Below are 12,454 nucleotides of genomic sequence, written 5' to 3' on the forward strand. Positions count from 1 at the left end.
CTTTGTAAGTCTTCCACCAGATGTGCACACATTTCTGCATTTCCTGTTCAATTTCAGGTTTGAGTATCTTCAGTATTTTGCTTGTGGTGCAACATCATAATGTGATAACTTCAGTATTAAGATGGAATACAATTGGATTTCTCTGAAGTAAGTGGGTGAAGAGTGGGAAAGATGTGTGCCCAAATGTCAGAGGAAGCCTGATAAATTTTGGTTGACCATTTCTATCAGATCAAAGTCGTCGCCCAGCAGACAGCTCACTGACTTGGGAACAGGAAACCATCCAGCTTGACCGTTTGTTCGGAGGATGAAGCAGCACCACTATACCGCACAAACTGGTAGACTCAATATCCCCCAATTACACCATTCATTGTTGGGATGTGAGGTAGAACCAGTGACAACTCCACCCTTGGAGGGTCAGACACCCTGAGCCAATAGGCTGGTCCTGGACTTATTTCTAATTTATAATTTACATATTACTATTTAATTATTTATGGTTTTATATTGCTATATTTATACTCTATTCTTGGTTGTGGCAACTGTAACGAAAATCAATTTCCCTCGGAATCAATAAAGTATGACTATGACTATGACTACCAGGCAGACAAAAATATCACTAAAGTCTGGATCAGATAATTTGGCTTTTTCTCTCACTTCCAAGAAATTTACATATATAAGATTTGCCTTTATTTGTCACAGGTTGACTGAAGCATACAGTGAGATGCATCGCTTGCACCAAATCAAATCAGCAAGGATTGTGCAGGGCAGCCCGCAAGTGTCGCTAGGCTTCCAGTACCAACAGAGCAAGCCCTCTCTCCCTAATCCTAACTTGTATGTCTTTGGAATGTGGGTGGAAACTGGAGCATCCAGAGGAAAATGGTACAGCCTCCTTATAGACAGTGGTGGGAATTATACCCCCATGTTACGGCTGGTGCTGTAATAGCATTATTCTGTACAATGCAACTGTGCTATCCATGTGCCTCATGGAAGGTCTAACCATGAGGACTCAAGTTTGGCCAAGTCCAGAAGCAATAAGGATGAAATGTTCATAAAAGTCAAGATCAGTGGCCACTTATATTCCAGTTCTGCCTCGATATTATTGCAACCTGCTCATTCCTAGTTAAAGTATTTCCTGAAGGAGCTGAAAGAAAAAGATACTTCTAACCTGTCCTTCTGTGGAGTCATTACAAATGAACACAATAAACCATCTAATTGGCAATACAATTATCAAGTTGTTTTAGCCTGTATAATACAGAGATAATACAGTTGGACCATAATTTTCCCTTCCACTTTCACACCTCTCCAACATCCAGGGACCCAAGAGTCTTCCTGGTGAAGCAGTGATTCATTTGCATTTCTTCCAATTAATGTTACTGTATTCTGTAGTCACTAATCCAAATGCTTTGTCTAATACCTCAGTTCAGCCCACAAGGACAAAGCTGATCTTCCTATCTTCTGTCATTTTCATTTTCCACCCCATTCTGACAACTGCCTTCTGCCTCTATTCTGGTGATAACCAACATGGTTAATTGACTGGCACCTTTCATGAAAACATGCTGCAGCCACCAGAATATAACACTGAATTCAGTAACACCAGCTTCACATCTCTCTCTCCACAATGTGGCTTTATCCTCCCGTTTCAAATTGTCTTAGTTTTTTTTTGTCTGCAAGTGTCAGCTCTTCAAATATTTCTTACCCTGACAACTTTGGTCTACACCGTACTACAATATCTTCCATTTTCTCTACAACCTCCTCCCCTCCCTTCACTGCAGCTTCAGAGCCTCCTGTCTTCTAATGAATGGTCCCTGGCCTAAAAGATCAATTCCCTTGATGCTGTCTGAGCTGCTGAGCACTTTCAGCAACCTCTGTTTTTTTTATAGCATACTGTATCTTCAGAGACCGATTCCCCAACCCAGCTCAAAGTGAACCCAAGTGCACGTGTTGGGCTTGGATCAGCATTGATCAATAGTAAGTTCTATCACAAACAAGAGAAAATCTGCAGATGCTGGAAATCAAAGCAACACACACAAAATGCTGGAGGAACTCAGCAGGCCAGGCAGTATCGATGGAAAAGAGCACAGTCAACATTTCGGGCCGAGTCCCTAAGTTCTAGTTAGTTTGGGCTGGTGGCTGCCACCTATTTGTAAATGCACACATCAGTGAAGTCTCCAGATGTTTCAGGATGTTAAATCAAAGTTTGCAATTTAAATTAAGTGTTTTCATTTAGAACATAGAAAAGTACAGCACAGTATGGGCTATTCAACCCATGATGATGCGCTAACATATAAACTTACTCCATGATCAATCTAACCCTTCACTCCTTACACAGCTCATAACCCTATATTTGTCCTTCATCCATGTGCCTTTTAAATATCCCTAATGCCTCACCCTCTACCACCATCCCCGAAGTGCACTCCAATCACCTACCACTCGCTGTGTAAAATCCTACCTCTGCAATCTCCCCTGAACTTTCCTCCACTCACTTTAAGTGGATGTCATCTAGAATTGGTCATTGCTGCCTTGGAGTATAAAGAATCAATGTCTCTTATAATCATATATATATATCTATTGAATCACCTCGTATCCTCTATCACTCCAAAGAGAAAGGCTCTAGCTTACTCAGCCTATCCCTTAGGATCTGTTTTATGCTACCGAATTAGTGCGGGGAGAGCTTGGCACTGAAGATACTCATTCACCATTTCTCTCTGAGGGAAGTTGCTGCTGAAATGGCCAGGAGTGTATTGCAGAGTGGGGAGGATTCGGGAATGGAGACCCAGTGATCTGAAGGGAGAACAACACAATACTTTCCCATTTAAGGATTTTTCCATTGGCACTAAGCTTCAAAAATGAGATGCACATCAGAACCCTGCATATGGGAGTGAGTGCATAGAAAACTATTAAGTTATTGGGTTTAGGCAAATCTAGATTGACCTTGGAGTAACTGGGCCTTAATATTCTATTCAAACTGGTCCAAAATGACAGAACAGGGTTCCGTTCCGGATTTTTGTTCCAGCTCAGCAGCTATTCGAAACGTCATTTGTTTCCTCCTACGTACATCTCGCTCCATCCACAAATTCAGTATCACCTACTGATTATTTCCACGCCTTTCTGTGTTGATTAAAGATCCACAAAATACAGACAGCTGTGCTGCATTGTAGGCTCCTGCTGAAAGGATAAATTTAGAATGAGCTGATTATCCTTTTAGGTTTGTATTCCTTCATGAGGTGTGGGAATATACAGAAATGTATAGTAATTGTATTTTGCATAGTAATGCATGTATACATACATATATACGTACATACACATACATACATATATATATACACACACATTTTAGAGCAGATTGGGCAATCTGAAGAACATGCAATTGATTATATATTGGAAGTTACTACACAGGAAGGTGCACAACACGTTGCTGGTTACTGGAGTGCTGCACAATCAATAATTGACCAACTCCATTTCAACGTCCTTACCTTGCAAAATGTGTAGTAATGTAAAAAGGAAATAACTGAACATATTTGCACTTACATGCATTCCTTAAAGGGAGACAGATGTGAAAAGAGTAGGAGAGTGAATTGTGAACAGCAATGAAGACTTTCAATTTTAAACACGTCCATGGGAGCTTGCCAGAAGAGATTGTGTGGAAAAAGACCAGCAAGGCCAGGGACAGCACGGGAAAAAGCTGAGAAAGTTACTCTGTACCATAGATACAATAATACAAGGTTATTATTTTCATTATTGCAATCTTGATTTCTTCTCAGTAGCTGACAGGGTTATTTTCTTTACCAGAAATATCTTTCTACTTAACACTTCCTGGGCAAAGATCAAAAGGTAAAAGGGAATTTTGCATACATAAACTGTTGTTTGAAAGCTATATTCGTTCTTTGCCCTGAGACCAAAGAGTGAAAGGATTGAAACAGTGGGTGGAGAGAATCCAAGTATGAAACCTGTAATTGCTTTCCTCATGATTGATGCATCCAGTGTGTCCCTTCCAAGCTATAAGAAGCCAAGAAAAGGCACGGATGCATGTCATGGGGATGATAAGCAAGTTTTGATGAAATAACAACATGAATATGATCCACATACAAATGAGATGTACTGGAGTTTATGAAGTTAGTAATATGAGAAGAGTTTGATTGCGAAACCACCGAGCAGAGAGTGAGCTTATTTATAGATCAGGAGCAATGAGAGATTATATTATGTTTGGTATTGGTAATTAGTTCTCTTTGGTGCTTGTGATTCCAAGTAAGTACCAATTAATCAACAAAGAGGGATTCACAGCCAGAATTTTATGTTAAATTCTGGAGATTAAACAATAGAAGTTTGATGCCTATGTGCAGATCCCAGTCTCAATGCCATTTACGGCAGTTTTCATGTAACAGTGGCAACAGGTGAAAACAGGTCCAAGCTAAGAAAGCGTATTACTGAAAGGGGAAGTGTCATAACAGGAGGTACCAGATCGCTTATCTACTGTTTAAATTGCACACAAGTTATTGTTTATGCTCAGAACTGCGAAGCACCCTTACCTTACATGGTCCATTGTGTTTCACTTACTTTGACTGCTCGATCTTTATTCCCAAGCTCTTAGTTAGTAATTGCATCCAATGGTGAAAGTCTACAAAATCCATCAGATATGGGAACCAAGTGAGATTTGTAGCAATCCTCATTTGCGTTGCTTCATAACCACGGTGAGACAACGACAATGTTATCTTCCACTTTCCATAAATGCAAAGGTGTTCTTCATTTATTTTATACAGTAAAACTAGGGGCAAAATGTTAAATAAGGTATGTAGTTAAATGACGGTTCAGAGTGACATTTCTTTCAAGAATCAGGAAATGTGTCTTACTGACCAACAGGGTGTGAATCTTGAGGGTTGTAGCAATGTTTCTGGACTGAACATTGTGGTTCATGAGACTGCAGTTGGTTAGAATATCTCAAAATGAAAAAAAAACTCCTTGTTCCTGTATCTTACTGGAAGCTTTAAAAATGCATTTTAAAAGAGCTTCTTAGTTCATATATTTAAAAAAAAGTTATCTAAGAACATGCAACATACATCAAAGTTGCTGGTGAACGCAGCAGGCCAAGCAGCATCTATAGGAAGAGGCGCAGTCGACGTTTCAGGCCGAGACCCTTCGTCAGGAGGCCTCGGCCTGAAACGTCGACTGCGCCTCTTCCTATAGATGCTGCTTGGCCTGCTGCGTTCACCAGCAACTTTGATGTATGTTGCTTGAATTTCCAGCATCTGCAGAATTCCTGTTGTTTGCGATTTTATCTAAGAACATATTGTCTTAGCAAAGTCATTAGCTACAAGGTGGTGTATCTATAAAATTTGTTGCCACAGCCATGGAGGCTAGGTCATTGTGTATACTTAAAGAGGATGCTTATAGGTTCTTGATTAGTCAGGGCTTTAAAGGTTACAGAGAAGAGGCAGGAGAATGGAGTTGAGAGGGATAATAAATCAGCCATGATGGAATGGTAGAGCAGACTCGATGGGCTTAATTCTGCTCCTTTGTCATATGATCTTATGGTCAAAGTCCCCAGCAGAAGATCAATGCTCTTGTACATGCTGGGCACTTGGAAGCGGCAATATGTTTTGCAATGGAAGACTAAGAAATAAAGTAAAAGCCGCTAATAAAGTACATGTTTTCTGTGATATGAGAGCCAGCTTTCCTCTGTCTCATACCCATGTGCTCCTGCCTCCACTGTTTTACCCATTATGGAACACACCACCAGTCCTCTGTTATCTTGATCTGCTCTGCTGTATGCACAAGGCTTTCTCAATTGACACTGGTCACACAGGACTTTTGTCATGACAACTTCTGGATCATTCTTGGGAGGTGGGGTGGGGTAGGTGTGCAGTAATACGCATACAGAAAAATGAGTACAACAACTGAAGGGAAGATACTGACAACATCTTTAACCTTCTAGAAAGAATTTTCAACTTCCTCTAGGCCAGAAAGGAGGAACTATGGGGCTGGAGAATATTTGGCTGATCTTTCTGATGTGGCAACCATTTGAGGTCCCATATGTTTCAGTGTAGAAATGCTACCTTCAATGTTTTAACAATATTTTAGGACCGAAATGAGAAGAAATACAATGTAGAGAATCTGTACAATTCTCTACCCCAGGTTGTTGTTGAGAACTAGTTGATGAGTATATTAAAGTCAGAAATTTTGGATATTAAAGGAATCAGGACACAGTATAGGGGATCTGCAGAGGAAAGTGCACTCAGGTAGAAGATCGGCCATTAAATGGCAGATCAGGGTCAAGTGACGATAGTTTAGTCCTTCACTTAAGCTCTTCTCTTTTCCCATCCAGTGTGTCCCTTCCAAGCTATAAGAAGCCAAGAAAAGGCACGGTAGCATAGTGGTCAGCACAGTGCTTTACAGCACCAGTGACCCGGGTTCAATTCTTGACACTGCCTGTAAGAAAAGTGATGTGAGTTTCCCTGTGGCTGCATGGGTTTCCTCTGGGTGCTCGAGTTTTCTCCAGTTGGTAGGTTAGTTGGTCATTACAAATTGTCCCATTATTAGGCCAGGGTTAAATCTGCAAGGGGGGGCACAACTCAAAGGGCCAGAAGGGCCTACTCCATGCTGTATCTCAATATATGAATAAGTAAAAAGCTATCTGAACTTGAAAATCAATTTCATTTTACTTATTTCAAATGGATGGGTTCAAAGATAAACCTCTCAACCCATACTGGGAAGGGGCAGGAGAAAAACTAACTCTTTTAACCACAAGTTTTAGAGCTACAATGTACTAAATTATGGGCCAATTTTTTTTCATTTTGTTGAGTGGCAATGAAAATGATAAAAGTGAAAGAAAAATCATGTGTAATTGCGCTATATTTCTCAGCAAGCTTACAAATAATTATTTCATAAACTTGAAGCAAAGATGCATAGAAATCTTACTATTAGTTCTCAGTGTCTCTGAAATACTGACACTGTTCCATCAAAACAGCCAAATGCATCACTGTGGAAGTGATGTGAGTTTGAATAAAGATAAATTCAAACCGTTAGCTTTTTTTTCATAATTTTTATTACTGTTGCACCATTAATACAATCACGTATAATTTCAATGCATCCATTTTACATTTCTCATCATCAACAATATGTGCTGAGGTGATGGAGGCATCAGTGACACTGAATGGAGAAGAAGCCGGAATCGCAATGAACGCAGACTTGTTTGCCACTTACTGTTAAACAGAACTACAGGTGCACCCAACAACGGACATGCATTAACTGATCAAGAGAAATCTAGATAGGCTACGTACAATGGGAAGTGTATGTTAGTCTGAAATACTTCTGCATCGGGCGGATCATGGAGAGGGGAGTACGGTGACTTTTATCTGATGGATGCAGTACCTCATTGCGTAAAATCAGGCTGGAAAGCAAACAAGATGTTATCTAAATATCAGAATGCAATGGCACAACCCCATTAACGCTCACTCCGCATAGTCACAACCTTTATCCTTTGTGTTGGTTTGGATCCGTAACATATTTGCGAGGTACATCCTTGACAGCTGTTCAAATGATTTATTTTCAATCCACTTAACTTTCTGACATCTATGTTTAAGTCCAGGATTCTTTTTCGCAGTGTGGTTTGAAATTTCCTGATGGTATTTCTCATCATAGAGGGATGGGGGGGGGGGGAGATGGCGGGGGAGGGGGCTGATGATATATCCTCTTGGGTATTTTCTGGAAAAAACAGTTGGGTCAAGTTTGTTAGTACATTTGAAATTAATGCAGGTTGTGAGTGGTTTTCGAATGGGGCCCATCCATTATTCTTGCACAGCCACAGTTTGATCAGTAACGGCTGAAGAATCCTCTGAAGCTGTGGTGTCTGCTGGGGTAGCACTGTCTGAGGCTGCAGGCCCAGCTGGGGTAGAGCTGGGAGCTTCTGCTGCTGGTGCCTCACTGGAAGGGGCATCACTGTTGCTTGTGGCAGAGTCCAAATTCTGGGGCTCGGCAGTTTTGCTTTGCTCTTGGGTGGCGGGGGCAGGTGAGGCCTCAGTCTGTTTGTCTTCTGCTTCGTCCTTGCTGGTGCACTTGTCTTCCGTTTGGCTTTCGGGAGCAGGTGCTTGGGTTTCAGAGGCCTTAGTGGGAGCCGCTTCACTACTGGACTCAGGCGCCGCCGATGGCTCAGTTGCTGCAGGGCTAGTAGCAGGGGCAGCCTGGGGTGGCTCTGAAGGCTTCTCTACAGCAGGCTCCGTAGACTGGGGCTCTGCTTTCGCGTCAGTGGGTGCTTGCGAATTGTCGGCTTCAGGCTTCTGACTTTCCTCCTTGTTCACGGCTTCTTTATCTCCTTCCTTGGCCTCCGTTGTGGCCTTATCAGCCTGGTTAGCCTGGCCATCCTGATTCTGTGAGGCATTTCCTTCTGTGGCCCCTTCTGTGGATTTGGCTTCTTCCTGGCTTTCCTTTTTGGCCTCTCCATCCTCTGCTGTTGTGCCTTCAGCCACTTTATCTGCCTCTTTGTCACTGGATAGTTTGTAGTTCTTCTTCTTCTTGATCAGAGTGTTTCCCATTTTAAAGGCTCTGAAAAAAATAATAATGAAAGAGTGAGGCCAGCTTCTATAGACAATTATAATTTTTATAATCAATATTAATTACATTTTAAAGTGATTTTGACTATACAGTGGAAGGTCAGCTGACAGCATCTCTTACCTATATTAAAGACAGAAAAAAATACAAAATATTGGAATTAAAAACTGTATTCCTTCTCCAAATATCCCCCTATTTCTCCACCTTATTCATTTATCTCAACTGTGTTGGCACTGTATATATTACAGAAAGCTACCAGAATTTAGATGTTTTGTTATCAAAAAGCTTTACCTAAAAACTTAGAAAGTTGTTAGAGAGAAGGTATAGGAGCCTCAGGACTCACACCACCAAGTTCAGGAAGTTATTACCCCTCAATCATAAGACTCTTAAATCACGAACAAGAGAAAATCTGCAGATGCTGGAAACCCAAGCAACACACACAAAATGCTGGAGGAACTCTTCAGGCCAGGCAACATCTATGGAGAAAAGTACAGTCGACGTTTCGGGCTGAAACCCTTCAGCAAGACTCTTGCTTCAGACAGGATAACTTCACTCACCCCACCACTGAACTGCCCTCACTTTCAAGGACTCTTCATCTTATGTTCTCAACATATACATTTTATTTATTTATCTATCTATCTATCTTTTGTATTTGCACAGTTTAGTCTTTTGCACTTTGATTGTTTGCCTGCGTTATCTGGTGGAGTCTTTCATCGATTCTATTGTTTCTTGGATTTACTAAGTATGCCTGCAAGAAGGTGAATCACAAGGTTGTATAAGGTGACATTTATGTACTTTGATAATAAACTTATTTTGAACTTTGAAAAAAAGTCAGCATCTTTTCTATCATGCTCCCGGTTTATCTCTGATTTAAGTCCATTGGAACAAGGCTATCCTAAATCCTCCTTGTGTGGATGTATCAATGGTGGTCGCTTTACTAACCACACAGGTGTCACCAAGGGCTACGAGTTTTCTTAATCCCTTCTCTTAGATCCAGCTAGTGGAAACTTGGTTGCTTGTGAGGACAGATGTACCCCGCCCCCGTTCCTGGGTCCAAGAAAATTCATAAGTCTTTCTTCCCCCAGATTCTGAGTCATCTCCGACAATTGCCTGGAATGGGCTGCCGGCAACAGTGGTGGAGGCGGATACGATGGGGTCTTTTAAGGGACTTTTGGATAGGTACATGGAGCTTAGAAAAATAGAGGACTATGGGTTAGCCTAGTAATTTCTAAGGTAGGGACACGTTCGTCGCAACTTTGTGGGCCAAAGGGCCTGAATTGTGCTGCAGGTTTTCTATGTTCTATGAATTAATGTACACAGAACTCTAAGAAGTTCCATCAATGAGGGGATTATTCAGGAAACCCCTCAAGTTAGCAAAAATTTGGACTGTTTCAAATCTACCCAATACAAAGGCCTTGGATATGTTGCTTAAAATGTCACAGCACTCAATCCCTCCTGATACATCAGCAAGACACACACACAAACTGACAGCTTTCATCCATAAAATTGTGCTTCCCTTGGTAACCCCTCTACTCTGAATTACTATATTCAGCAAAACACTCTAATTTTGTGTTTTTTTTTTGAAAATCAGGCTGAAAATGCCTTATTTAGCCCCCTGTAATTGAGATTGCTAACATCTAATAGAGACTGATTAAAAATGGGAACTATTTTGATGAATAAATTGTCTTTTTCATATTTAAATTGCTTCGTTGCGACTTTATCTGAGACTACCAGTGTCTCCCAAAAGGGTGGCCTTGGGTGATATATAATAATAAGCTAAATTTGGATTGTCTCAATTTTCCAGGAAACACTAATATTTTTATCCTGCGGCACATAAGTAATATTTTTTTCTTTAGTCTCTCGCAGTTCCTGTTTCATTAATTGGTTGAAGATATGCTAGAAAATATAGCTTTAATCAGATTAGGTTTAAGCACATATTGGAATAACACTGAAGGCCAGCTAAAACATGTGAGAAAACAGCTATGTGCAGTTTTTTTCTACAAAATTCACTTCCTGCTCTCAAAGTTTAGTCAAATATTTATGTTGAACATAACTCATTTCATACCACTATCCTGAAATTTGAAACGTGCATCAAGATGCGATCAGTTAAGACTCTCACACTTGTCTTTGGCCTCTGAATCTATAAGTCCGTAGTTTAAGTCCTGCTCCTGAGCCTTCTGCACAAAATTCTGGCCTAACACTTCACTGCTCTATTGAATGAGTACCACATGTTCAAAGATGTTGATCCAACACCTTACTTGCTGTCTCATGAGGCCAGAAGAATTCTGTTATTTTACTGAATTAAAATGGTGGATTTAACCTTTCTAACTTCAGTGCAAAACAATCTGCAAAGGGGGCTGCAACTAGAAGCAACATTCTTTGGCAGCAACAACCAAATACGAATGTTTCTTTCTTTAAATAAATTTGGTATTTACGGCACTCAACTTCCATCCAAAAATGCACTTTAGTAGCCCCTTACCATGCACATTAGGCCTAAGGGCCTTCTTCCGTGATGTAATAATCTATAACTTCATCTAAATGCAATTTCAATAACCTTTAACACAAGTTATTTTGCAGATACTGAAGATCCAGTGCAACACACATAAAATGATGGAGGAACTAAGGAGGTCAAGCAACATTTATGGAGAAGAATAATCAGTCAACGTTACATGCTGAGAGCCTTAAATTCTTGCCATTATTTATTATCAGCCCCATGAATGTGATTCATAACAAATAAATAACTATAGTTAAATAAGCTTCTCTGTTACTGTCTACTCACATAATCAGCTCATATTAACTTCTCCAAGTAGGGCAGAAGAGATAAAACAGAGTAAGGAGGTAAGTGACTTGCCATGCTTGAACCCCTTTCTCTTTTTAAAACTTTGGATGTCAGGTGGACGAGTATCCCAGAATGGAGAGGCAGATCTGGCATGAACATAGTAAATCTGACTCCCACAAATGTAAATGAAAGACCAATTCAACATTCGCTGCTCCCTACATGGATTTCCCAGAAGCGAAACAGCAGCAGGTGCTCCCAAAGCCAAGAGTAGCTTTTGCTATGCTCCTTGAGCGCCAAGGTCAGTAGACGAGTCCGGCAGGCCTTTGACTGCAACCTGCCTCAACCAGCAGACTCAGTCCATCAGCTGCAGATTTGCTTCAACAGATCATCACCGATCTTCACCAACCCCCCCCCCCCCCAAGTAAATCCCAGTGATCACTCCATAGCCCACAAATACTCATCTCTTTCCAGGTCCTGATTCCAGGTCTCTCTCACTTAAGACTAATTCAACATTCGTTACTGAAATTTTTGCTGAAAGCCATCTTCTTTCACTAACCCCTTATCCCATTGATTTACCTATATCAACAGATGATCACTCTGTGCCTCGAATACACTCAACTTCATACCTTAAAAACCTACTTAGGTAGAGAATTACAAGATCTACTGTCCCTGGATAAAGAAATTACTTTTCAGCTCCGCCCTGAATAGCCAACCTCCTATCTTGAATCATGACCCTGATTCCAAGATATCTCAGCCTTGGGAACATCAAGCATACAATATTGAGCATATCAACTTGAAAAACCATTGCAGGAAGGCAGCATCCATCATCACCACCCAGGAAATGCTCTCTTTTCACTGCTACCATCAGGAAGAAGGTACAGGAGCCTCAAGACCCACACCACCAAGTTCAGGAACAGTTACTACCCCTCAACCATCAGGCTCTTCAACCAAAGGGGATAGCATCATCCAACTCATTTGCCCACAACCAATGGACGCACTTTCAAGGACTCTTCATCTCATGTTCTCAATATTTATTTCTTATTATTTCTTCTTTTTGCATTTGCACAGTTTGCTGTCTTCTGCACTCTGGCCAAAGTTGGACAGTCTTTCACTGATTCTGTTATAGTTATTATTCTA

The 12,454-nt window shown here is 40.9% G+C and overlaps 1 protein-coding gene across 3 annotated transcripts in view; it reads right to left on the reverse strand.

Moving 5' to 3' along the window:
• Positions 1-7,011: 7,011 nt before the first annotated feature.
• LOC134357711 (brain acid soluble protein 1-like) overlaps positions 7,012-12,454 on the reverse strand; it is a 58,495-nt gene continuing 53,052 nt past the window's right edge. For all 3 annotated transcript variants that reach the window (XM_063069331.1, XM_063069329.1, XM_063069330.1), the window contains exon 2: positions 7,012-8,532. In XM_063069331.1, coding sequence (XP_062925401.1) covers positions 7,779-8,522 — 744 coding nt within the window. In that variant the 5' untranslated portion in view covers positions 8,523-8,532 and the 3' untranslated portion in view covers positions 7,012-7,778. The remainder of the gene's footprint in view (positions 8,533-12,454) is intronic.

Source organism: Mobula hypostoma, chromosome 17 (genome assembly GCF_963921235.1).
Source record: "Mobula hypostoma chromosome 17, sMobHyp1.1, whole genome shotgun sequence".
In the NCBI taxonomy this organism is placed as follows: Eukaryota; Metazoa; Chordata; class Chondrichthyes; order Myliobatiformes; family Myliobatidae; genus Mobula; species Mobula hypostoma.